Consider the following 27,623-nt stretch of genomic DNA (forward strand, 5'->3'; position numbering starts at 1 on the left):
ATGTGCTGCAGGCATCTCTTGACCTCTTAAGAAAAAAGAATGGGGAGTCGGGCTGTAGCGCAGCAGGGTTAAAGCACAGGTGGCACAAAGCACAAGGACTGGCATAAGAATCCCGGATCAGGGGGTCGGGCGGTGGCGCAGTGGGTTAGGCGCATGTGGCGCAAAGCGCAGGGACCAGCGTAAGGATCCCGGTTCGAGCCCCCGGCTCCCCACCTGCAGGGGAGTCGCTTCACAGGCGGTGAAGCTGGTCTGCAGGTGTCTATCTTTCTCTCCCCTTCTCTGTCTTCCCCTCCTCTCTCCATTTCTCTCTGTCCTATCCAACAACGAATTGCGTCAACAAGGGCAATAATAATAACCACAACGAAGCTACAACAAGGGCAACAAAAGGGGGGAAAAAAAAAAGAATCCCGGATCAGCCCCCGGCTCCCCACCTGCAGGGGAGTCGCTTCACAGGCGGTGAAGCAGGTCTGCAGGTGTCTATCTTTCTCTCCCCCTCTCTGTCTTCCCCTCCTCTCTCCATTTCTCTCTGTCCTATCCAACAACGGCAACAACAATAAAACAACAAGAGCAACAAAAGGGAATAAATAAATATTTTTTAAAAGAAAAGGAAAAGGGAGTCGGGTGGTAGCGCAGCGGGTTAAGCGCACATGGTGCAAAGCACAAGGACCAGGCTTTAAGGTTCCCGGTTCGAGCCCCCGGCTCCCCACCTGCAGGGGCGTCGCTTCACAGGCAGTAAAGCAGATCTGTAGGTGTCTTTCTCTCCCGCTCTCTGTCTTCCCCATCTCTCTCCATTTCTCTCTGTCCTACCCAACATCAATGACATCAACAACGATAATAACTACAACAATAAAACAAGGGAATAAATAAATATTAGAAAAAGAAAAGAAGGTAAAAATGGTGAATGGGTGGTCCAGGAGGTGGCATAGTGGCTAAGGCACTAGACTCTCAAGCATGAGGTCCTGAGTTCAATCCCTGACAGCACATGTACCAGAGTTATGTCTGGTTCTTTTATCTTTCTCATTAATAAAATCTTTTTTAAAAAACGGTGAATGGACCTGTTTCTGCCATCTTTCCATGCCACCATAATGGTGCACATGAATGCCCTGGCCAGTGTTCTCAAGAGTCAACAATGCCGAAAAAAAGAGGCAAATGCCAGGTTCCTACTAGACCATGCTCCAAAGTCATTGCCAGGTTGATGATGAAGCATATTTACATTTGCAAATTTGAAGTCATTGATGATCACAAAACTAGGCAACAGTTGTGAACCTCACTGGCAGATTAAACAAGTATGATCAGCCCCAGATTTGATGTGCACCTCAAAGACCTGGAAAGATGACAGAGTTAACCTGCTTCCATCCCGTCAGTTTGGTTTCACTGTACTGACAACCTCAGATGGCATCATGGACCATGAAGAGGCAAGACAAAAACACCGGAGGGAAAATCCTGGGATTCTTTTTCTAGGGATGTAATACATAAATACAAATAAAATGCATTATTGGGGAAAAATGGTGATGGGAGGTAGATAGCATAATGGTTATGCAAAGAGACTCTAATTCCTGAGGCTCTATGGTCACAGGTTCAATACCCCGCACCACCTTAAGCCAGAACTGATGAGCTTTGGGTAAAAGGGGGAGGGGGTTGGAGGGTAGCGCAGCGGGTTAAGCACACATGGCGCTAAACGACGAAATCTACAGTAATAACTACAATTAAAAAACAAGGGCAACAGAAGGAAAATAAATAAATTATAAAAAGGGGGGCAGGTGGTGGTACACCTGGTTGAGCATATGTGTTACAATGCACAAGGACCATGGTTGGAGGCCCCAGTCCCCACCTGCAGGGGGAAGCTTTGCAAGTGGTGAAGCAGTGCTGCAGGTGTCTCTGTCTCTCTTCCAGCTTTCCCCTTCCCTCTAGATTTCTGGCTGTCACTATCCAATAAATTAAAAAAAAAAGCTGAGCCAGTGCTCTGATAAAAAAAAAAAAATGGTGACTGGGAATGGTGGGGTCCCTGAGTAGACACTAAACCTAGTGGCTAAAAAAGTAAAACAACAGAAGTGAGCAGTCCTTACTGCTGGGGAAATAGTTCAACCTTGCGTGCCTGAGTTTCCTTGTTAATCCCTGGTGCTGCATGTATGTATCAGAGTGATGATTTTGATCTTTTTCTGCCTCATGTGAAGTTCTTCCATGTAATCTTTAAGTTAAGAAGGGGCTGGCAAAACACTTCACCTGGATGGTATACTCCTCTGCTATGTGCACCACACAGGTTCAGACCCAGCCCCCACCATATTGAAGGAAGCCTTGGTGCTGTGGTGTCTCTGTCTCTTAGCATTGCTTCACCATTCATGAGGTTCTCCCCTGCAGGTGGGGACAAGGGTCTTGAACCCTGTTCTTGTCGTGTGGCAATGTGTACACTTTACCAAGTGTGCCACAGACTGACCCATCATATATATATATATATATATATATACATATATATATACACACACACACACATATAACAAGGGCTGTTTAAAGCACACCCCTTAACTTTAGCAAAGACAATAACCTACCCAATGAGCTATTTCTTTAGTCTAGCACTTTTTTTTTGTATTTTTTTTCTTTTCTGATTTCTTTTATTGGGGAATTAATGTTTTACATTCAACAGTAAGTACAATAGTTTGTACATGCATAACATTCCCCAGTTTCCCATATAACAATACAACCCCCACTAGGTCCTCTGAATCCTTCTTGGACCTGTATTCTCCCCCCCACCCCACCCCCACCCCAGAGTCTTTTACTTGGGTGCAATATGCCAATTCCATTTCAGGTTCTACTTGTGTTTTCTTTTCTAATCTTGTTTTTCAACTTCTGCCTGAGAGTGAGATCATCCCATATTCATCCTTCTGTTTCTGACTTATTTCACTCAACATGATTTTTTTAAGGTCCATCCAAGATCAGCTGAAAATGGTGAAGTCACCATTTTTTACAGCTGAGTAGTATTCCATTGTGTATATATACCACAACTTGCTCAGCCACTCATCTGTTGTTGGACACCTGGGTTGCTTCCAGGTTTTGGCTATTACAAATTGTGCTGCCAAGAACATATGTGTAGACAGATCTTTTTGGATGGATGTGTTGGGTTCCTTAGGATATATCCCCAGGAGAGGAATTGCAGGATCATAGGGTAGGTCCATTTCTAGCCTTCTGAGAGTTCTCCAGACTGAGGTTGGACCAATTTACATTCCCACCAGCAGTAGGAGGGTTCCTTTGACCCCACACCCTCTCCAACATTTGCTGCTGTTACCTTTTCTGATGTATGACATTCTCACAGGAGTGAAGTGGTATCTCATTGTTGTCTTTCTTTGCATTTCTCTGACAATCAGAGACTTGGAGCATTTTTTCATTTGTTTCTTGGCCTTTTGGATCTCTTCTGTGGTGAATATTCTGTCCATGTCCTCCCCCCATTTTTGGACGGGGTTATTTGTTGTCTTGTTGTTGAGTTTGGCATATATGTTGGTTATTAAACTCTTGTCTGATGTATGGCATGTAAAGATCTTCTCCCATTCTGTGAGGGGTCTCTTGGTTTGGGTAGTGGTTTCTTTTGCTGTGAAGAAGCTTTTTAATTTGATGTAGTCCCATAGGTTTATACTTGCCTTAGTCTTCTTTGTAATGGGATTCGTTTCATTGAAGATGTCACTTCTGTTCTTGAATTCTAACCTAGTTTGTCCTGCAGTGGGGAAGCTTCAGGAGTGGTGAAGCACTGCTTCAGGGTATCTCTTTTTTTCCATCTCCTCGATTTTTGTCTTTATCCAATAAACAAATAAAATTTTATTTAAAAATTCTTTGCTTATTTTGTTTTTGAGAGAGATGCAGAGAGAGAGAAACACCAGCATACTGCCCAGCTCTGTCTTACGGTGGTGTGGGGTATTGAACCTGGGTCTTCGGAGCCTCAGGCATGAGAGTATCTTTGCATAGCCATTCATTAAGCTATCTATCCCTGCCCACCACCATAATTATTGCCATTATTGCCATCATTTATTATGCTATTTACCCCCGCTCAACAAATAAAATTTTAAACAACAGCACAACCTAGATTTGTGAGGCGGTCACAGAAGACTGCAGGACTTTCAAGCATGAAGCTGAGTTCAAACCCCGGCAGTGTGTCAGTGTGATGCTCTGGTTCTGTCACATGTTGACAAATAAATAATAAGATTTCGAGAGAAACAAAATATCACACACTCTGGCACATGTGATGGCTAAGGATTAAACTCTGGACACCAGGCTTGAGCGTGCAATGCTCTATTCACTCTGCTACCTCCCGGTCCGCAGGGCTAAGTCACTTTTAAAGTTCTACTGATGCAAGGATTCTAGAATTTTGGTGCTGAGTAGGGAGGGATATGAAGAACTGAAAAGAATACAGTCCGGCCCTCTTAGTGTTCTGCCAGAGAATACTGGGGACAACTTGAGCATTTCTTATACACACGTTAGAGTCACTTGAATGCCACGTTAATGCTGTCATGATGAAACTGCAGCTGTGCAGGGCCAGCAGAGGGCTATCCAAAAAGCCACAGCTGGTATATGTCACAAAAGGAACTGCAGACCGGGACACCGGCAAACCAAGACATCTCCGCGGATCTAGCGGGACCGGCATCGACCAGCAGGAAGGGGCGGAGCCGCGCTTGCGCACAGAGACGTCAGCGCCGACGCCTCCGGGTTTCCTCTCGCAGCCGCCCGGCTCAGTGCCGTACGGTGGCCGACGGGAGCCAGACGCTGGAGATGAATGAAGGTGCTGGGTGCAGGTTGAAACAGTCTTCTCTGCTTCCCGCTCCTCCCATTTCCCAGTTCTGCCTTTGCGTGTGGTCCCCGTCCGACCCGTTTCGCATTGTCGGCCTTTTGGGTCCCGGCACCCGTGTTCTTGGTGCCCGAGTCGACTGGGGCTCAGCCAGGGTCGGGGACTTGCGATCCCCGCGTAGGCCCAGTTCCAGACCGCGCTCTCGATTCCTACCGCGTCCCGCCTGTAGGACGCGGAATCCGGGTGGGAGTCCCGGGAGGTAGGAGGGCAGACTTTGAAGGTATGAAGCTCCTGCTTCTCGGGCTTCGGCGCACTGGTCCTGGCCCTTTTCTCAGCTCGGGGGACTGGACGGCTCTGATTTCGCCCGGGGCGAGACCAGGGGTCCCGCTGCCCGGCGCCTCTGCACCGGCCACCCGCCCTCTGCGGAGGCTGCCTCCTGCTGAAAGGCAGAGCGGAGTTTCTGCGCGACTCCTTCTCACCCGGACGCTGCTGGCCTGGGGGCTTCCCAGGAGGCTGGCTTTGGCTACGACAGCCTTCCTTTCTCTCTTCCTTCTTGTTTCCCCTCTCCCTCTCCTGTTTCTCTCTCGCGCGCGCTATCTCTCTCTCTCTCCCCCTGCCTCCCTCCCTCCCTCCCTTCCTCCCTCTCTCTCTCTCTCCCTCCCTTCCTCCCTCTCTCTCTCCCTCTCTCCTTCTCTCCCTGTTTTCCTCCTGTTTCTTCTAAAGACGAAGAGATGCCCAGGTGGGATTTGTCTTTCTCCCATTGCTAATTGCATTTACGTAGCAGCTTACTTTATACCCAGTGACACAGGGGACGTGGATGTAGGGTTGTGGCCGCCAGAGTATTGATTCTTAACGCTTTTTCTAGGCCACTTACCAGTGTTTTCACCTGAGTCGTAGAGGGTGGGATTAGAGAAACTAATACTTACTTACATATGTTGGGTAGACACACAAAAAAACTCCAGAGGTATGGAAGAACAGTTTTTTTTATTGTGCCTTTCTTTTCTTTTCTTTTTTTTTTTTTACTTATAGTTTGTGGTGTTCATATGATTGTGTGAAGAAAGTTTTGGACTGGAATTTAATAGATATAATTCATCTAGACAATGAATGAGGATTCAGCCGTGGGTTTTTACTAGTAACTAGTAATACTACTATGGACCTATCAGTTACTCTTGCTTGGCTTCATATTTCGTCTCTCTTTTTTCTCCCCGGATTCTTTATTTCCCCTTTTGTTGCCTTTGTTTTTTATTGTTGTAGTTATTGCTGTTGTTGTCATCGTTGTTGGATAGGACAGAGAGAAGTGGAGAGAGGAGGGGAAAACGGGGAGAGAAAGATAGACACCTGCAGACCTGCTTCACCGCCTGTGAAGCGACTCCCCTGCAGGTGGGGAGCCGGGGTCTGAACCCGGATCCTTCGCCTGGTCCTTGCACTTCGCGCCATGTGCGCTTAACCCGCTGTGCTACCGCCCGACTCCCTCTCCCTGAATTCTTATTTATTTATTTATTTATTTATTTATTATTGGTTAGCGACAGAAATTGAGAGAGCAAGGGAGATAGAGATGGAGAGAGACAGTGAGACATCTGCAGCTGTACTTCACTAACTCTTGAAGCTTTTCCCCTGCAGATGGGGACCAGGCACTTGAACCCGGGCCCTTGTGCACTGTAGTGTGTGTGCCTAACCAGGCGTGCCACAGCCTGCCCCCCTTCCTTCTCTTTAAGACTGTTGGAACAGTAGAACCTTAAGGCTGAAAGAACCATTAATGCACTGTTTTCTTTTTCGTTTTCCAGATGACAATAGAAACAGGAATCTTTTTAGACCATCGCTTTTGCCATAATAGGCAACTATTACTGATAGACCACATTTTAGGGCTCTTAAGGGAGGGGCGTTCATACATGTGGGAGGGAGGGAGACATCCCTGCTTTCACTTGTTTTCTTATCTTCAGGATCAACACTAATAATGACTGAGTGTACAAGCCTTCAGTTTGTCAGCCCATTTGCTTTTGAGGCAATGCAGAAGGTGGACGTTGTTCGTTTGGAATCTTTAAGTGATCCAGAATTAAGACTTCTCCTGCCCTGCTTGGTGCGGATGGCACTTTGTGCTCCTGCTGACCAGAGCCAAAGCTGGGCTCAGGATAAAAAACTCATACTTCGTCTTCTCTCCGGAGTGGAAGCTGTCAATTCCATTGTTGCTTTGTTGTCTGTGGACTTTCATGCTTTAGAGCAGGATGCCAGCAAAGAACAGCAGCTTAGGTAATGTTATAACTGATAATGTGTGGACTGGGATTTTGGATTTGGATTTGCCAAAGAAGAGGGAACCATATCATATGTATAGATACTTTTTTCTTTTCTTTTTACCAGAGCACTGCTTAGCTCTGGCTTGGTGCAGGGTGGTTGAATTAGGGACTTTGGAGCCTTGGGCATGAGAGGCTCTTTACATGACCATTATGCTATCTACCCCCGCCTATATGTGTGTGTGTGTGTGTGTGTGTGTGTGTGTGTGTGTATTTGGAGCCTTTAGGGTTTTTAGTTGGATATACTTCAGAGTGGAGCTTGTGATTCTAAGCTTTGGATAGCGCTCCATTTTTTTCTTTCTTTTTTTTTAAATGTTTTCTCTCTTTTTAAAAATATTTATTCCCTTTTGTTGCCCTTGTTTTATTGTTGTAGTTATTAATATCATTGTTGGATAGCATAGAGAGAAATGGAGAGAGGAGGGGAAGACAGAGGCGGGGAGAGAAAGACAGACACCTGCAGACCTGCTTCACCGCCTGTGAAGTGACTCGCCTGCAGGTGGGGAGCCGGGGGCTTGAACAGGCATCCTTAAACCGGCTCTTGCGCTTTGCATCACCTGCACTTAACCCGCTGCGCTACTGCCCGACTCCCTAGTTTTTTCTTTTTGTAGTTAAAATTATAGGATCTTTTGAACACCATATTATGAAATATTATATAGAAGATTTGGCTAGATACACTGTTGTAGTCAGGCATACTGATAATGTCAATTGCTCTCAGTGGGAAGTGGTAGGGTGAATTTGTTTGAGTAGAAGGATTTATTGGAATCACCTGGGAGGCCTTTTAAGCTTACATTGATTTCCTCCTAATTCTGGGCAGATGTTATAACCTTCTTTGCCTGCTGTGAATCCAATAGAGAGCCACTGTTCATGGAAATGAGGTGATGGGGTCTTTACATAGGCAGTGAGTTCCTGAAGTAGACAAACTAATTAGTACTTTAGAAATAATACATGAATGAAATGTGTGAAAATAATTCATACATTCTTAAGTAGATTACTTCCACAGAGGATAATCTTAATACTGTTCTTTCTACGCCAGTGCTCACATACTTGCTGTTTTACATGTTGTACTCTACTAGGCATAAACTTGGAGGAGGCAGTGGAGAGAGCATCTTGGTGTCACAGCTTCAGCATGGACTGACATTAGAGTTTGAACACAGTGATTCACCTCGTCGATTGCGTCTTGTGCTTAGTGAGCTGTTGGCAATTATGAACAAGGTACATCACTTTTAATCACAACTCAAAATATGATTTCATGTTTACTCGAAGGTAGAAAAGGGCAATTTGCGGGGGCTGGGCACTGGCACACCCGGTAGAGCACACGCATTATCATGTGCAACAACCTGAGTTTAAACCTCTGACCTCTACCTGCAGGCTAGAAGATTCAGAAGTATGGAAGCAGTGATGCAGCTGTCTTTCTTTCTCCTTCTTTATCTCCACTTTGATATCAGTTTCTCTCAGACTCTATCTATCCATTAAATAAATCAATCAGAATACTTTTATCATGTTCCAGGTCCTGATGGTAGAGGCCCTCGTGGGGGTTGTATTGTTATGTGGAAAACAGGGAAATGTTATGCATGTACAGACTATTGTATTTAATCCCCTGTGGCCTGGGGATTGAACTATCAAGTGGAGGTCTTGAGTTCAATCCCTGGCAGCACATGTACCAGAGAGATGTCTGGTGCTTTCTTTCTCTCCTCCTATCTTTCTCATGAAAAGTAAATAAAAAAATAATTTTTTAAAAAAATATTTATTTACTTATTTTCCCTTTTGTTGCCCTTGTTGTTTTATTGTAGTTATTATTGTTGTTATTGATGTTGTCATTGTTGGATCAGACAGAGAGAAATGGAGAGAGGAGGGGAAGACAGAGAGGGGGAGAGAAAGATAGACACCTGCAGATCTGCTTCGCTGCTTGTGAAGCGACTCCCCTGCAGGTGGAGAGCCGGTGGCTTGAACTGGGCTCCTTACTCCAGTCTTTGCGATTGGCGCCACGTACACTTAATCTGCTGCATTACAACCCGACCCCCAAATCTATTTTTTTAAAAACAAACATTAATTCCCTAATAAAAACAAACAAACAAAAAGAATAGGATAGTTGCTAGTGAAGGGGATGGGATATGGAATTCTGGTGGTAAAATAAATAAATCAGAATACTTTAAAAAAAAAAAAAAGACCATTAGGCAGGCAGGTTGTGTATTCAATATGTCCTTGTATTTGTTGAGATGATATTCTCCTTTGTTCCTTTATTTCCTTTCCTTTTTCTTTAAAATTTCTTATTTTTATTATTGGATAGAGACAGTCAGAAATTGAGAGGGAAGGGGAAGATAGGGAGAGAGACAGAGAAACACTTGCAGACAGACCTACTTCACCACTTGCAAAGTTTTCCCCTTGCAGGTGGGGATCAGGGGCTCTAAACTGAGTCCTTGTGCACTGTAACATGTGCGCTCAACAGGTGTAACACCACCTGCCCTTCCCTTTTTTTCCCTTTTTTTCTTATTTATTTACTTATCTTTATGAGAGGTAGATTGAAGTACCTCTCAGCTCTGGCTTGTAGTGGTGCCAGAGATTGAACGTAGGACTTCTGGGATGACCTCCTACATGAAAATCCTGTGCTCTGACACATTGAATTTTAACCCTTTTCTCTTTTCAAAGACTGAAAGGATATTAAATGTGTGTTTAAGATTTTTCTTTCTCTGATTTCTACATGTTAGGCCTTTTCTGAATTGTTTAGTACTTATGTGCAATTTACTATAGTTGATAATACTTTTTTTTTTTACCAGATAATACTTTTTTTTTTTTTTAATTTAGCTCTGGTTTATGGTGGGACCAGGTATTGAACTTTGGAGCCTCAGGCATGAGAGACTCTTTGCATAACAATTATGCTGTCTAACCACTGAGAGACTAGAGAGACATCTTGAGTGCTATTCCACCACTCATGAAGCTTCTTCCCCTTCATGTGGAAATTGGATGGGAGGCTTGAACCTGGGTCCTTGTGCATTATGCATTGTAGCATGTGTACTCAAGTAGGTGCTCCATCACCTAATTCCGGTCTAGAGTTTCAAGGACTTTTTTTTTTTTTTTGCTAAGCTCTTCTCTTGTGGTACTGAAAGGATATGACGTGGTACTTAAGAACCTCAAACAAGTGGTCCGGGAGGTGGCGCAGTGATAAAGCTTTGGACTCTCAAGCATGATGTCACGAGTTCAGTCCCCAGCAACACATGTGCCCGAGTGATGTCTGGTTCTTTCTCTCCTCCTGTCTTTCTCATAAATAAATAGAATCTTAAAAAAAAAAAGAGAGAAAAGAACCTCAAAGTCTTTGCATAGCTGCTATGCTATCTCTGAACTGAGGTGCAAGTTATTTACAGTTAGACTTTAGAATTTACAGTATGTAAGACATAAGTAAAGACAAAAACAATGAAAATTTTTTGTTATTGCTACCTCTTTACTTCTCTGAACCAACTTTTTTCAGATAGAAAGAGAAACAAAAGGAGAGAGGGAAAGATAGCACAACACCAAAACTTCCTTTAGTACAGTGGGGGCCTGGCTCACACCTAGATTGTGTCAATGACAGAAGAGACACCCAACACACCCTTACTGCTCACACAGTCTCCTCTTTGCTTAGTATTCCCATGTGGTGACTTGAGTGTTCATGAATGGTGAACCATGTGCTCTGTTGAATGAATTACCTCCAGGCCCCCTATGTATTTTTTTAAAACCACTTCTCTTTGGAAGTGGTATTTATTTATTTATTTATTTATTTACTGGATAGAGATAGAGAGGAAATTGAGATGGAAGGGGAAATAGAGAGGAAGAGAGAAAGACACCTGCAGCACTGTTTCACCACTTATAAAGCTTCTTCCCTGTAGGTGGGGACCAGGGGCTTGAAATTGAGACCTCGTGCAAGTTACCGTGTGTGCTCAACCAGGTGTGCTACCACCTGGCCCCTGTAATTTTTAAAAATAAATTACTGATAACTACTTTGAAAGGTGTCCCCCCCCTCCAATTCAGTTCTCTAGCACACAGAAAATATCTTGAGTAACTAGGAAAATAGCTCAACTCCTAGAGCATCGAACTTTTATGCTAGAGATTCCAATTCAGACCCTGTCATAGCACGTACCAGAGTGAGACTCTGGCTTTTTCTCTTTCTCTATTCCTTGTGACATTCTCACTTGTAATAAAAAAAATTTTTTTTTTCTTTTTAAATAAAAGAGTGACCCAGGAGGGGGAGAAGTGGTGGACTTGTAAGCAAAAAATCTTGAGTTAGATTCCAGCTGCTACATGTTCTGGAGTGGAACGCTAGTCTTTCTCCCTCCTTGTTTTATTTCATGATAATTTTTTTTATCTTTTATTTTTTTTCCCCATTGTTGTTGGATAGGACAGAGAGAAATTGAGAGAGGATAGGAAGACAGAGGGGGAGAGAAAGATAGACACCTGCAGGTGGAGAGCCAGGGGCTCTCCATCCAGGATCCTTGCACTGCACCTTGCACGTCTTTTTTTTATTTTTGCCTGCAGGATTATTGCAGGGCTTCAGTGCCTGCATTATGAATCCACTGCTGCTGGAGGCTATTTTTTTTCCCTTTTGTTGTCCTTGTTGTTTTATCATTGCTGTAGTTATTATTATTGTTGTTATTGATGTCCTTGTTGTTGGGTAGGACAGAGAGAAATGGAGAGAGAAGGAAATACGTATCTTGAAACTACTGTTTCAAGACATTTTCAGAAAAATTAGTAGCTACTCCCCTCTTCCTTTCATTGGAGGCAATAATGATTTACAAGTACAGTTGTTGACACATAGGTAGACCCTATCATATCATCTGACCATGATAGATATCTACAAGACATTCTCAGACCGGTGGTAGCGCATCAGGCTAAGCGCACATGGCGTGAAGCACACTGACCGACGTAAGGATTCTAGTTGAGCCCCCAGCTCCCCAGCTACAGGGAGGTCGCTTCACAAGCTGTGAAGCAGATCTGCAGGTGTCTGTCTTTCTCTTCCCCCTCTGTCTTCCCCTCCTCTCTCAATTTCTCTCCATCCTTTGCAACAATAACAACAACAAGGGCAACAAAAATGAGGGGGAAAAAAAGGCTTCCAGGAGCAGTGGATTCATAGTGCAGGCACTGAGCCCCGGTAATAACCCTGGAGGAAAAAAATAAAGACATTATCTCTCCATCTCTCTCTTTCTCTCCCTCCCCCATTTCTTCCCCTTCCTCCCTCCATTCCTCCCTTTCTCTCTTTCTGTCTCTTTCTCTCTCCCTCTCTCTGTCTCCCTCTCTCTCTCTCCCCCTCTCTCTGTCTCTCCCTCTCTCTGTCTCCCTCTCTCTCTTTCTCTGTCTCCCTCTCTCTCTGTCTCTCTCTCTCTCTCCCTCTCTCTCTCTCCCTCTCTCCCTCTCTCTCTGTCTCTCTCTCTCTCCCTCTCTCTCTCTCTGTCTCTCTGTCCCTGTCTCTCTCTCTCTCTCTCTCCCTCTCTCTCTCTTTCTCTCTCTCCTACCAGACCACTGATCAGCATTGGTTTATGGTGGTGCCAGGGATTGAATTTGGGACTCTGGAGCCTCCAGCATGAGAGTCTCTGTGAATAACCATTATTCTTTCTACCCAACATAGATTCTTTTAAAAAATAATTTATTTATTTAGGGGCTGGGTGGTGGCTCACCTGGTTGAATGCACATGTTACAGTGCACAAGGACCCGGGTTCAAACCCCTGGCCCCCACCTTCAGGGGGAAAGCTTCACGAGTGATGAAGCAGGGCTGTAGGTGTCTCTCTCTTCTTCTCTATCTTCCCTTTCCTCTGGATTTCTCTCTGTCTCTATCCAATAAATAAAACAATTAAAAATAAAAATAATTTATTCATGAGAAAGATAGGCAGAGAGAAAGAACTAGACATCACTCTTGTATATGTGCTGCTGAGGATTGAACTTGGGACCTCATGGTTGAGAATCCAGTGCTTTAGCCACTGTGCCATCTTCTGGACCACCCTAGATTCTTTTCTACCATCATGCGTCCAGCCCCTCCACTCCATCTCTTTCCCTCATCCCCCAAAGTCCTTTCCTTTGTGCCACACACCATGTAGCTACTGTTGTTGACCTAAGTTTGGGGCTTAGGGACTCAGTGCCCTATGGTGGAGGAAATGCCAGCTGATGGTGTCTGTGCTACATGGGGCGATAATGTAACTATACAGATGAGGAAACAGCTTTATTATAAAATCATTTCCCCTAATAAAGTGATTTAAAAATTAAAATACATATATATGTGTGTGTGTGTGTGTGTGTGTGTGTGTATATATATTTCCTTGTTGGCAAAATAGTTCACTTGGATAATGTGCTTGTTATCCCGTGCTTGTCACTTAGGTTAGAGCCAAGCCCCATAGCACATTGGAGAAAAAGGCCCCCCCACACTGGAGGAAGCTTGGATGCTGTGGCCTCTCCCTCTTTCTCTGTTTCTCTCCCTCTGCCTCTCTGTCTGAAGAAGTCAGCCTGAAGTGGTGACGTCTTGCAACAACAACTCGATGACCCTCTCCTCACCCAGGAACAGACAATGTTATTTACTTCTGATAATATAGACAACTGACCACACTGTTTATACCACAGCAAATACCAACATAACTGTTATGTTACTGGGATGAAACAGTACTGCTTTAAAAGAAAGGATTCCATGATACATACTTTAAATAAGCGGTGAAGCAGGGCTGCAGGTGTCTGTCTTTCTCTCCCCCTCTCTGTCTTCCCCTCCTCTCTCCATTTCTCTCTGTCCTATCCAACAACAACAACATCAATAATAACTACAACAATAAAACAGCACGGGCAACAAAAGGGAATAAATAAATATTAAAAGAAAAGACAAATTATTTTATTGGGAGTCAGGCGGTAGCACAGTTGGTTAAGTGCACGTGGCGCAAAGCACAAGGACTGTGTAAGCATCCCAGTTCAAGCCCCCGGCTCCCCACCTGCAGGGGGGGTCGATTCACAGGCGGTGAGGCAGGTCTGCAGGTGTCTTTCTCTCTCCTCCTCTCTCCATTTCTGTCTTCCCCGCCTCTCTCCATTTCTCTCTGTCCTGTCCAACAATGACGGCATCAATAAGGACAACAATAATAACTACAACAATAAAACAAGGGCAACAAATATTTATTTTAAAAAATTATTTTATTGAGGAAATATTGATTTGCAAGACTGTTGTCACAGAGGTACAGTTTAACATCTCCCGTGACAGGTCTCACCATATTTCCCTTACCACCAAATTGGCATCCTCCTTCACCCCAGGATACTGGATCCCCAGCCACCTTATACCTCCATCCTTCAAACTCTCTTTTTGAGTCCCTGGAACTGTAGAAATAGACCACATTTATTGAAGTTTCAACCTGTGTTTTTTCCTTGCTTTAAGTCCTCCCTATAAGTGATATCATCTGATATTCATGTTCCTTGTTTGTTTGACTTAACATGCCCCCCCTAGTTCCATTCATGTGTTAGCAAAAAAGTTTTTTTTTCTTTTTTAAAATAAAATTAAAAAAATATTTATTCCCTTTTGTTGCCCTTGTTTTATTATTGTAGTTATTATTGATGTCCTTGTTGTTGGATAGAACAGAGAGAAATGTTGAGAGGAGGGGAAGACAGAGGGGGGGAGAGACAGACAGACACCTGCAGACCTGCTTCACCACCTGTGAAGTGACTCCCCTGTAGGTGGGGAGCTGGGGGCTCAAACCAGGATCCTTACTCCGGTCCTTGCACTTTGTCACGTGCTCTTAACCCGCTGCTACCGCCTGACTCCCTAAAAAAAAAAAAATTTTAATTCTTATTTATTGGGTACAGACAGAGAGGAATTGAGAGAGGAGGGGGGACAGAAGGAGAGAGTCAGAGATACCTGCAGCTCTGCTTGACCACTCATGAAGCTTTTCCCCCTGCGGTTGGGGACCAGGGCTTGAGCCTGCCATGTGTGTGCTTGACCAGTGCAGTGCCGCCTGGCCCCAGGGTCTCTTCTTCTTCTTCTTCTTCTTTTTTTTTTTTTAATTTTTTTTACCTTTTAAATTTATTTACTATTTTCCCTTTTGTTGACCTTGTTTTTTATTGTTGTAGTTATTATTGTTGTTGTTATTGATGTTGTCGTTGGATAGGATAGAGAGAAATGGAGAGAGCAGGGAAAGACAGGGGGAGAGAAAGACAGACACCTGCAGACCTGCTTCATCGCCTGTGAAGCGACTCCCCTGTAGGTGGGGAGCCAGAGACTCGAACTGGGATCCTTATGCCGGTCCTTGTGCTTGTCGCCACGTGCTCTTAACCCACAGCTCTACCACCCGACTCCCTCAGGGTCTCTTCTTTTTTTTTTTAATTTAAAAAAATTTTTAAATTTATTTTTCCCTTTTATTGCCCTTGCTGTTGAACATTGTTGTGGTTATTGATGTTGTTGTTGTTGGCCAGGGTCTCTTCTTTCAGTTAAGTAGTATTTCATTGTGTATATTACAACTCCGTTAATTCATCTGTTGTTATATGTTTGTGTTTCCAAATATTGGCTATTACAAACAGTGTTGGATTGGGGGGCGGGACAGGATGGGTCAGGCGGTGGCACAGCTGGTTAAGTAAGCACAGTACAGTGCACAAGGACCCTGGCTCAAGCTTCTGCAGGGGGAAAATGCTTCACGAGTGGTGAGTGGTGAAGTATGGCTGCAGGTATTTCTTTGTCTCTCTCCTTCTCTATCTTCCCATTTCCTCTTAATTTCTCTCTGTCTCTACCTAATAATAAATAAATAAAAATAAAAAATTAATTTAAAAATCAATAGACTTAAATTGAAAATAGGTATGCATAGATTTTAATTAAATTAATTAATTTTATTTTGCATTTTTTATCAGAGCACTGCTCAGTTCTGGCTTATGGTGGTAGGGGGATTGAATTTGGGACTACTGAGCCTCAGGCATGAGAGTCTCTTTGCATAACCATTATGCTATCTACCCCCACCCCAGAAATTTTTTTCAGATAGTATTTTTGTGTTCTTTGCATAGATACCTAATAGAGGAATAGCCCTGTCATATGGTGTGATCCAGGCCCAATATTTTCATTTTGAGGGAGAGAGGAAGGCAGAGAGTGGCAGAGAGGAGAAACATCACAGCACCCCTCTAGTGTCCATGGAATTCCCTTGGTGTTGTTCTGTGTAGCTTCCGTCACTGCTGTGTGCTTGAACCTGGGCTGTACATGTGCCAAAGCAGTGCACCATCCAAGTGAGCTATTTTCCTGACCCCTTTTTGGACATGCATATGTATATATGTTTAAATATGTGTTAAATTTTTTTATTATCTTTATTTATTTACCAGGTAGAAACAACCAGAAATCAAGAGGGAAGGGGGAGAAAGAGAGGGAGAAAGTCGGGGCCAGATGGTGGTGCACCTGGCTGGTTAAGTGCACATTACAGTGCTCAAGGACCTGGGTTCAAGTCCCTGGTCTCCACCTGCAGGGGGAAAGCTTCACAAGTGGTGAAGCAGTGCTGCAGGTGTCTCTCTTCCTCTCCATCTTCCCTCTCAATTTCTCTCAGTCCCTACCCAATAATAAATAAATAAATAAATAAATAAATAAATAAATAAATAAATAAAATAAAAAGATTTAAAAATAGAGAAAGTCAGAGAGACACTTATAGCCCTGCTTCACCACTGGAAAAGCTTTCCCCCTGCAGTTGGGGACTGGGGGCTCAAACCTGGGTCCTTGCACTTTGTACTATATGCACTCAACCAGGTGCACCCCTACCTGGCCCAATATGTATTTGTTTTTAATGAAAGAGATGTTCACAAAGAAAAATACAGAAGAAAGAGAGACTAGAGTGCTACTCAGTTCCAGCTTATAGTAGTACTAGAAATTGAACTAGGGACCTCAGAGCTTAGGCATGAAAATCTTTTGCATAAAGATTATACTGTTTCCCCAACCCTTTGGGGGCTTTTTAAAGCTACAGTTATGTAGGTAGCATTTCCAGTTTATTTCTTAACTAGTTCATTGGCATGTCTTATCTTTAATTCCAGATGCCTCCAAATATTTATATAGAAATAAATGATTGTGACACGTCCTGATGTATCTGAGTTAACACTTTGGCTGCTAATTGTGAAATTAAAATTCACTGAATTTAGCTAATGAGTTTAAATTCACTGCATAATACATATTATGCAGGATACTAGGTTTATATAGGAAATGTGGACTGTAAGTTAAAGAATTAATTACAGTGTTAAGGAGACAGCTTAGTGGTTATGCTGAGAGCCTTCCATGCTGAGCCTCCTAGGTCACAAGTTCAACCCCCAGAACCACATTAGCGAGAGCTGAGCAGTGCTCTGTTGAAAAAAGAAAAACATAAATTACAAAAATAGTAGGGGATCTAATTCATTACCTTAAAAGTTAAGAGTTTATTGAGTTTATCACCTTTTTCTTTTTCTTTCTTTTTCTTTTTTAAAGGTATCTGAGTCTAGTGGAGAATTCTTTTTCAAGTCCTCTGAACTATTTGAGAGTCCAGTCTATCTAGAGGAAGCTGCAGATGTACTTTGTATTTTACAAGCAGGTAATGATAAAACGTTCAGACACAGTTTTTTGTTAAATGATACGGTGTAAAATTTTAACCTGGAATATTGTTAGGTTAAGAATCACTTATAGGATACTTAAACTGGTGATTTGCAGCTCAGTGGTGGGATATATGCTCTGCATGTGTGAAGCCTTGTCTTTGCTCTCCAGCACCTACATAGTAAAACAAAATGAAGAGGGCTGGTGGATAGCCTAATGGTTATGCAAAAGACTCTCATGCTTGAGACTCTCAAGTTCCAGGCTCAATCCCCAGCACCACCATGAGCCAGAACTGAGCAGTGTTCTGCTAAAAGGAAGAAAGAAAGAAAGAAAGAAAGAAAGAAAGAAAGAAAGAAAGAAAGAAAGAAAGAAAGAAAGAGCGAGCCATAGAGGTTAAATGAAATCAATAATAGTACATACACAGCCATCCAAAAAGATTTGTGTACACATATGTTCTTTGCAGTACACAATTTGTAATAGCCAAAACCTGGAAGCAACCCAGGTGTCCAACAACAGATGAGTGGCTGAGCAAGTTGTGGTATATATACACAGTGGAATACTACTCAGCTGTAAAAAATGGTGACTTCACCATTTTCAGTCGATCTTGGATGGACCTTGAAAAATTCATGTTAAGTGAAATAAGTCAGAAACAGAAGGATGAATATGGGATGATCTCACTCTCAGGCAGAAGTTGAAAAACAAGATTAGAAAAGAAAACACAAGTAGAACCTGAAATGGAATTGGCGTATCACACCAAAGTAAAAGACTCTGGGGTGGGGGTGGGTGGGTGGGGAGAATACAGGTCCAAGAAGGATGACAGAGGACCTAATTGGGGTTGTATTGTTATATGGGAATCTGGGGAATGTTATGCATGTACAAACTATTGTATTTACTGTTGAATGTAAAACATTAATTCCCTAATAAAGAAATAAAAAAAAATTTAAAAAGAAATAAAAAAAAAAAAAGAAAAGAAACAGAGAGAGGGACGGAGACACCACAACACTAAAATTTCCCCCAGTATGATGGTGGGGCTTGAACATGACATAGGACATGGGTCATGTATATGACATAGAAGGTGTGCTCTTAGGTGAGCTGTCCCACCAATTCCTCCTTATACATATTCATATTTTCAGTATTTTATAATATTATTTTTTATGATTGGATAGAGACAGAAATTGAGGGGGGGACAAATAGAGAGGGAGAGAGACAGAGAGACACCTGCAGTCCCGCTGTACTACTTGTGAAGTTTTCCCCCTGCAGAGGGGACCATTGGTTTGAACTTAGGACCTTGAACTCTGTAATATGTGCTTTTAACTAGGTGTGCCACTGTCTGGCCCCTTCAATATTTTTTGTAATAGGTATGTATGTCCCAATTAATAGGTGTATGTGATTGGAATTAAAAGATGGAGGACATTAGTCCACTGTGGTGAAGGGATATTGGTTGGTGTATTTTGAAGTATAAAATTAGATATTCATCCATGAAAAATGATGAATGAAATAGTGGGGGTTGTATTGCTAAATGGGAATCTGGGGAATGTTATGCATGTAAAAAAAAAAAAAAGAAGTAGAAACGCAAAGCAGAAATTGACTGAGTTTGGAGTATGGCACCAAAGTAAGAGTTTGCAGTGAGTACCTCCCTAATACTTCCTCTCCACTTTTCCAAGCTTTGGGTCCATGATTGCTCAACAATTTGTTTGGCTTTGTATGTTAACTCTCTTTTCAGTCACCAGGTTCCAGGTGTCATCAGGATGCCGGCCAGACTTTAAAAAAAAAAAAAAAAATTAGATATTCAAAGTTCATATAGTTTTGGGGACTGAGTGATAGCTTACCAGTAGAGCAGATACTTTCCACGTGTGACATCTATACTTTCCATAACAACATCTATAAGAACAATAATAACTACAACAATAAAAAACAAGGGCAACAAAAGGGAAAATAAATAAATAAGAAAAACAGACCAAAAAAATACCAAAAAAAAAAATGCAACAAACCCCCTGAAAAAACAAACAAAATCCTAAAACAAAAATAAGGACCAAATACAAATGACAAGATTTTCATGAAAATAACTCAATAACTCTTTAGATCAGAGTATTTACTGTGGCAGAATGTCCTTTTTTTTTTTTTTCTTTTTGATTTATATGTTTTGTTCCTGCTTTTTTTATGGTTTAATTCTTCAGGTGACTACTTACTAGTAACTGTTTAGTTTCTGCTATATATATATATATCTTTAATTACAGAAAGAAATTGAGAGGGTAGGGTGAGAGAGAGTCTCCTGCAGACCTGCTTCACTGCATGTGAGGCGACCTCCCTGCAGGTGGGGAGCTGGGGGCTTGAACCAGGATCCTTATGCAGGTCCTCGCACTTCGTACTATGTACACTTTGCACTTAACCCACTGACCGGCTCCCCAGAAATATTCTATGTTGTCTGCCCAGTGTTGTAGTCATATGTGGTTGTAGATTACTGGAAATGTAGCTGTTAGGATGGAGGAACTGAGCTGTTTAAAATTTTTCCATTAGGGATTTACAAGATTATAATAGAGGTATAGTTCTGCACCCCTCCCACCACCAGGATTCTCTACCCTCACACTCCACCCCACCCTTAAGGATAATCGCTCTAGTTCTCCAGGGTCTTAGATATGAATTCACTATTTTTTCTCCAAGTTCTTGTGTGTCATTCTCTATATTCCACATACGAGTGAAATCATTTGCTAGTTGTTTACTTCCTTACTTTATTAAGCATAATCATCTCCAAACTGTGTAAAACTTAAAGTTTAAATAGCAGGGTCTGTGGGGGCCGGGCAGTAGCACAGAGGGTCAAGCACACATGGCGCAAAGCGCAAGGACTGTCGTAAAGATCCCGGTTCGAGGTGTGTGTGTGTCTCCACAAGTGGTGAAGCAGGTCTGCAGGTGTCTTTCTCTTCCCGTGTGTGTGTGTGTCTTCACAAGTGGTGAAGCAGGTCTGCAGGTGTCTATCTTTCTCTTCCCCTCTGTCTTCCTTTCCTCTCTCGATTTTTCTCTGTCTTATCCAACAGCAATAACAACAGCAACCAGGGCAACAAATGGGGAGGAAAAAAACCCAACAGGGTCTGCTAGTGGTGCACATGGGTTCAGGCACCCAGTTTCCACCTGCAGGAGGGGAGTCTTCACCACTGGTGGAGCAGTGTTCCAGGTATCTCTCCATATTTCCTTCTCTCTCTCTTTCTCTATCTCTTTGCCTCACCCTCCATAAAATATTTTATTAATTATTGTTGTGCTGGACAGTTCATCCCTAGACAGTAAAAAGTATCTTTATTTGCTTTTAAATGGCATTGTTGAAATGTCAAAAAGATGTTTAATGTATAATATAATGAAATATTACTTCTTAGTAATAACAATGACTTTATTTTCTTTTAGAGCTCCCTTCCCTGCTTCCTATAGTTGATGTAGCAGAAGCCTTGCTACATGTTAGAAATGGTGCCTGGTTCTTATGTCTGATGGTGGCAAATGTTCCTGATAGTTTTAATGAAGGTAAATAGGATTTAAACATGGGATACTGAAAAGATTTGTTGGGTGTAAGCATTCATTATAGAAACATTGAGTTAAGAGATTTCAAAATTGTGAGATTATAAGTTTAAATATGGTGAGTATTTATCAACTTTTTTCTTAGCTGTTATTCACCAGTAAAATTAAAAAAAAAAAGACTAGGAGATATAATCTTTATACTAAGTTTGCTAAGTGGAGAAGGCTTGTATCTGTGTAATAGCCAGAGTACAATAGGAGATACATGGATGTATAATTATAGGGCTGGGCAGTGGCACACCCAGTAGGGCACACACATTGCAATGTACAAGGACCCTGAATCAAGCTCCCAGTTCCCACCCACAGGAGGAAAGCTCCTCAAGCAGTGAAACAGTGCTGCAGGTGTGTGTCTCTCTCCCCTTCTTTACCTCTCCCACCCCTCTCAATTTCTTTATGTTTATCCAGAATGAATAAAGGCAGAAGTTAGAAATTAGACATGTTGGGCAGGGGAGACAGCATAAAAGTTATGCAAAAGACTTTCATGCCTGAGACGCTGAGGCTCCAGGTTCAACCCCCAGCACCACCATAATCCAGAGCTGAGCAGTGCTCTGGTATATAAAAAAAAAAAAAGAAAGAAAAGAAATTAGACATATAGTCAGAAACACTAGCAACCAGATCCTTGTGACTTACCCTTAACTGCTGTCAGTTTGCAGAAGAGTGTATGGTAGAAGGTGTTGGGCGGTTGTACACTTGGCTGAATGCACACACTACAGTGTCCCAGGACCTTGACTTAAGCCCCCACTTCCCATTTGCAATGGGAAACTTCAGGAATGGTGTAGCAGGTCTGCAGGTGGCTCTCTTCCTCTCTGTCTCCCTCATCCCCTTTCAATTTCTCTCTGTCCTTATAAAAAAAAGGGGGGGGTTCGAGCCCCCGGCTTCCTACCTGTAGGAGAGTCGCTTCACAGGCGGTGAAGCAGGTCTGCAGGTGTCTGTCTTTCCCCCTCTCCGTCTTCCCTCTCTTCTCTCCATTTCTCTTTGTCCTGTCCAGCGGTGGCAACGACAATAATAACTACAAGAATAGAAAACAGGGGCAACAAAAGGGAATAAATTTAAAAAAAAGGGGGGGGAGATGGGTAGATAGCATAATGCCTATACAAAGAGACTCTCATGCCTGAGGCTCCAAAATCCCAGGTTCAATCCCTTGCACCACCATAAACCAGAGCTGAGCAGTGCTCTGGTTAAAAAAAAATAATAATGATAATAAATAAATAAAAATCTTTAAAAATTAAGTAAAAATGGCCATCAGGAGCAGTGCAGTGTAAGCACTAAGCCCTAGCAATAACCCTGGTGGCAATTAAAAAAAAGAAAGAAAGGAAAGAAAAGGGTAGGGTAGATAGCATAATGGTTATGCAGAGAGGCTTCCATGCCTGAGGCTCCCAAGTTTCCAGCCTTAATTCCATAAACCACTATAAACCAGAATTGAACTGTGCTCTGGGAAAAGAGAACACACACACACACACACACCACTATAGGCTAGAAATTGAAAAAAATTATTTTATTTTGAACTGCCAATGTTTTTGCTTTTTTTTTTTTTGCCCTTGCTTGGATCTTAGTTGATATTAAAAATATATTTGCAAGGTATTTTGTGAATTAGGGGTCAAATGAAAAAGGACTGTATCTGGAATATGTGATGTTGGTAGTTGAGCATGAGACCTCATACAGGACGTTTCAGTGTTGTAGCTATGCTACCTCCTGGGCCACCCGTGTTTGCTTGTTTGTTTCAAAACATTTGTTTATTGTGGTCTGGGAGGTGGCACAGTGGCTAAGGCACTAGACTCTTAAGCATGAGGTCCTGAGTTCAATCCCCAGCAGCACATACACCGGAGTGATGTCTGGTTCTTTCTTACTCTCTCTCCTATCTTTCTCATTAATAAATAAATAAAATCTTTAAAAAAAAAACATTTGTTTATTAATGATAGAGGGTAGAGAGCAAGAAAAACAGAGCATCCTGGGGCCGGGTGGTGGCATACATACCTGGTTGAGTGCGTATGTTACAATGTGTAAGGACCAGGGATTCAATCTGCAGGGGGAAGCTTCACAAGTGGTGAAGCAGGCTGCAGATATCTCTGTCTCTCCCTCTTTATCTCCCCCTTCCTCTCAATTTCTGGCTGTCTATATCCAATAAAAAAAATAATAAAATAAATGGAGCATTCCCTTCCTCTGACATGTGATGCTGGGGCTCAAACTTGGGACTTAATGTTTGCAAATCCAGCGTGCTAGCCACTGTACACCTCCTGGACTGCTTTGTTCATTAACAACATAAATGTTTATTAATGAGAGAAGTAGAGTGGAGAGAGCGGAGAACCAGAGTATCACTTGGGCATGCATTGCAGTGGCTCAAACATGGAGTCCTGTGCTTGAGAGTCCAATGCTTATTCACTGTGCCAACTCCTAGGCTATTTTATTATTATTATTTTCCCCAAAAAACACTGTTCAGCTCTGGCTTATAATGTTACTGGGAATTGAACCTGGCATCCTAGAGCTATTTCCCCTGTCCTGTTGTTTTTGTTGAAAGTTTTTTTCATTCCTTGCTTTATTTTTTACCAGATTTTTGTATACTTATAATGGCTTTTTGGGTTTTTTGTTTTGTTATTTCTAATCTGTCTAAACAGTTTAATTCTCAGGGCTACAAATATTGTTTCTAACATCTTACAATGTTTAAAGTAATGGAAGTTCTTAAATATTCAGTTTGTAGGGGCTTGATAAAAAATGGAGAACGGCAAGATGAAGAAAGTCTTGGAGGAAGACACAGAACAGATGCCTTACGTTTCTTATGCAAAATGAATCCTTCTCAGGCCCTCAAAGTGCGAGGAATGGTGGTAAGAGGATTATTATTACAATTTTTTTTTTTTTTGCCTCCAGGGTTATTGCTGGGGCTCGGTGCCTGTACTACCAATCTACTGCTCCTGGAGACCATTTCTTTCCCCTTTTGTTGCCCTTGTTGTTTATCAGTGTTGCTGTTATTATTATTGTTGTTGTTGTTGGGTAGGACAGAGAGAAATGGAGAGAGGAGGGGAAGACAGAGAGGGGGGAGAGAGAGATAGACACCTGCAGACCTGTTTCTCCGTCTGTGAAGCGACTCTCCTGCAGGTGGGGAGCCAGGGGCTCAAACTGGGATCCTTACACCAGTCCTTGTGCTTTGCGCCACGTGTGCTTAACCTGCTGCACTACCGTCCGGCCCCCTACAATTTTTTAATATTGCATTTATTTATATTTACTGAAAGGAATACAGAGATAAGGAGAGAGAGACAGAAACCAGAGCACTTCTCAGCTCTGGCTTATGGTGGTGCTTGGGCCTTGGGCATGAAAGAGTTTTGCATAATCATATGCCATTTCTCCACCTCTACAGTTATTATTATTACATATTTTAACCAGAAAACTGTTGGGCTCTGGCTTATGATGGTATTGGGAATTGATCCTGGGGACTTTGGAGCCTCAGGCATGGAAGTCTTTGCATTACCATTAACTATCTTTTATTTATATGAGAAAAAAGAGTTTATGTTAGAACTAAATCTTTTCAAGAAACATTTTCTTTTTTTTTTTTTCTTTTGCACACCAGGGGCCTCAGGCATGTGCTGTTTTACTGCTCCTGTCTGATTTTTTTCTTAATTTTTTTAATCTTTATTTATTGATTTTGAAAAGAGACAGAGAGAAATTGTGAGGGGAAGGGATATAGTGGAAGAGAGACAGAGAGACACCTGCAGGCCTGCTTCACCACTTGTGAAGCTTTCCTCCTGCAGGTGGGGGCTAGGGACTTGAACCCAGATCCTTACACACTGTAATGTGTGCGCTTGACCAGGTGTACCACCGCCTGGCCCCTCTGGCTTGATTTTTTTTTAATGTTTTATTTATTTTCCCTTTTGTTGCCCTTGTTGTTTTTCATTGTTGTTGTTATTGATGTCGTCGTTGTTAGAACAGAGAGAATGGAGAGACAAGGGGAAGACAGGGGGAGAGAAAGATAGACACCTGCAGACCTGCTTTACCGCCTGTGCAGCGACTTCCCTGCCGGTGGGGAACCGGGGGCTCCAACCGGGATCCTTATGCCAGTCCTTGCGCTTTGTGCCACATGCGCTTAACCCAATGCACTACTGCCTGAATCCCTCCTGTCTGATTTTTCATTCAGAGAGAAATGATGGAGGAGACTGGGGTAAGAGTGGGGACAGGGGTGTGATGGGTGAGTAGGGGAGAGATGCCACAGTGCCATAGCTTCACTCTGTTGCCATGATACTCCCAAGTAGTGCTGGATCTAGAAACTGGGCCATAAATATGGCATGTCCTCTGTATTCTAAGCTATTTCTCTAGACCTGTCAAGAAAATTTGAGACTTAATACAGAGACTGGATTATAACTGAATGAACTCTTTTTTTTTTTTTAACCTATAGGAAATTTACTAGAGTAAACAAATTAAATAGTCACCAAGAGAAGGGCAGGGAAAACAATAAGAAGGAGCCATGTGCCTCAAAGCTGAGATAGTGGGAGGCATGTCAGCAAGGAGAAAGCCAACAGCCTCTCCTTTCTCTTTTTATTATATTTGTAATGACTTTTGCTTTAAACTGTAGTTGGCTTAGATGATGAATCATTTCAGTCCCTTTCCTTTTGGTATTGTGTTCAGTTTCTTATATTTGCTGTACTAGGTGGAAGAATGTCACTTACCAGGCCTAGGAGTGGCTTTGACATTGGATCATACTAAAAATGAAGGTTGTGAAGATGGAGTGAGTGACTTGGTTTGTTTCGTTAGTGGTTTGCTTCTTGGAACCAATGCGAAAGTCCGGACTTGGTTTGGAACTTTCATTCGAAATGGACAGCAGGTGAGGGCATAAACACCTGTATAAACTAAGGATCAAGATATCCTGGCATTTAATGTAAGATAAAATACTGTAAGAATGGTGTTATTACACCAAAATTCTCTAATGTCCTATTTTTAGAATCTTCTAAAATTAAAAAACAAACAAAAAGAAACATTGAGTGCTTTTTGTTTTTATTTTAATTAATTAATTAATTTATGATGATTTATTAGAGAGAGAGAGAACCAGAGTACCATATTTAGCACATTTGATACCAGGAATTGAACTCAACCTCACACTTGAGTGTTCAGTCCTCTATCCACTATGCCAATGCCTAGGCCATTAAGAGTAAAAAAGGCTAATAATGTCTTCATGTTAATAAGAGGTTGATGTGCACATTTCATTGTACATTTTATATTAAAAGGAAGGATATTTCTGATATACTAACCTTTTGGAGATAAGCTAATTTAGTTATTGTTGTCAATCAACTTCAGATAAATATCAGTCAGTAAATACACTAACTTTTGGACTACTTGAAAGAATCATGGAATCTCCCAGTATTCTGGGCCAGGTTAATGAGAAGTGCTGCATGAAAAAAATGCTTTCATGAAGTTGACTTACTGATAAAAACTATCAAAACTGCAGAGTCTCACTTTAAATAATCAGATGAACTCAAATTAGCTGGTTCATTTGAATAGTCTACCCACACTAATTTGAAAATAAATTGTGATCACACTCTGTAATTTTATATTTTTATTGTGGTAAAACCTGCTAATTAAAGCACTGCCCGGCTCTAGCTTATGGTGGTGCTGAAGATGGAACCTGGGACCTTGGAGCCTCAGGTGTGAAGGTCTTTTTGCATAATCATTATGCTCTTCAACCTGTTAAATCATTTCTAAAATATATAATTCAGTGGCATTAAATACATCCACAAGTGGCCGGATGGTGGTGTACCTGGTTAAATGTACACATTCCAGTGCACAAGGACCTGGGTTCAGTCTCCTAGGTGGGGACTGAAGGCTCAGACTTGAAGCCTTGTGCATGGTAATTTGTACTCAACTGTGTTCTACACCACCCCTTCCATACTCACCCCCCCAATACTTTTTTTGTGAGCCTAATGCCACAGATAAGGCAGGTTTATCAGATTGTACTTAGATTGTTTGTTTATGAGAGAGATAGGAGGAGAGAGAAAGAGAACCAGAGTATCACTCTGGCATATGCATTGCTGGGGATTGACTTGGGACCTCATGCTTAAGAGTGCAACACCTTATTCACTGTACCACATCCTACAACTAATATTATACTTAGTAATGATTTGAAAATAAAAAGAACTTTCCTACTCTTGCAGTTTAAAACTGCGTTCATGTGTTATTTGCTTAATTAATTAATTTTTGTCATTAAGTAGTTTTATTACCCAGGGTTATCGCTGGGGCTAAGTGACAGCACTGCGAATCCACTATACTTAGTGGCCATTTTCCCTGCCCCCTTTTTTCTTCTCTTCCTTTTTTTTTTTTTAAATATTTATTTTATTTATTCCCTTTTGTTGCCCTTGTTGTTTTATTGTTGTAGTTATTATTGTTGTTGTTGCATAGGACAGAGAGAAATGGAGAGAGGAGGGGAAGGCAGAGAGGAGGAGAGAAAGACACCTGCAGACCTGCTTCACCGCCTGTGAAGCGACTCCCCTGCAGGTGGGGAGCCGGGGTTCGAACCGGGATCCTT

The 27,623-nt window shown here is 42.2% G+C and overlaps 1 protein-coding gene across 3 annotated transcripts in view; it reads left to right on the top strand.

Annotated features, from left to right (window-relative positions):
• Positions 1-4,417: 4,417 nt before the first annotated feature.
• Positions 4,418-27,623, top strand: part of INTS2 (integrator complex subunit 2) — a 77,592-nt gene continuing 54,386 nt past the window's right edge. The window contains exons 1-7 of one of the 3 annotated variants that reach the window (XM_007531473.3): positions 4,418-4,762; positions 6,709-7,015; positions 8,130-8,268; positions 17,462-17,564; positions 20,957-21,070; positions 23,810-23,940; positions 25,755-25,928. In XM_007531473.3, the coding sequence (XP_007531535.3) occupies positions 4,555-4,762; positions 6,709-7,015; positions 8,130-8,268; positions 17,462-17,564; positions 20,957-21,070; positions 23,810-23,940; positions 25,755-25,928 (1,176 nt within the window). In that variant the 5' untranslated portion in view covers positions 4,418-4,554. Of the gene's footprint in view, positions 4,776-4,841; positions 5,049-6,708; positions 7,016-8,129; positions 8,269-17,461; positions 17,565-20,956; positions 21,071-23,809; positions 23,941-25,754; positions 25,929-27,623 lie in introns of those variants that run through there. The other 2 variants (XM_060203872.1, XM_060203873.1) reach the window with 2 other exon arrangements.

The sequence above is a fragment of the Erinaceus europaeus genome, chromosome 12 (genome assembly GCF_950295315.1).
Source record: "Erinaceus europaeus chromosome 12, mEriEur2.1, whole genome shotgun sequence".
NCBI lineage: Eukaryota > Metazoa > Chordata > Mammalia > Eulipotyphla > Erinaceidae > Erinaceus > Erinaceus europaeus.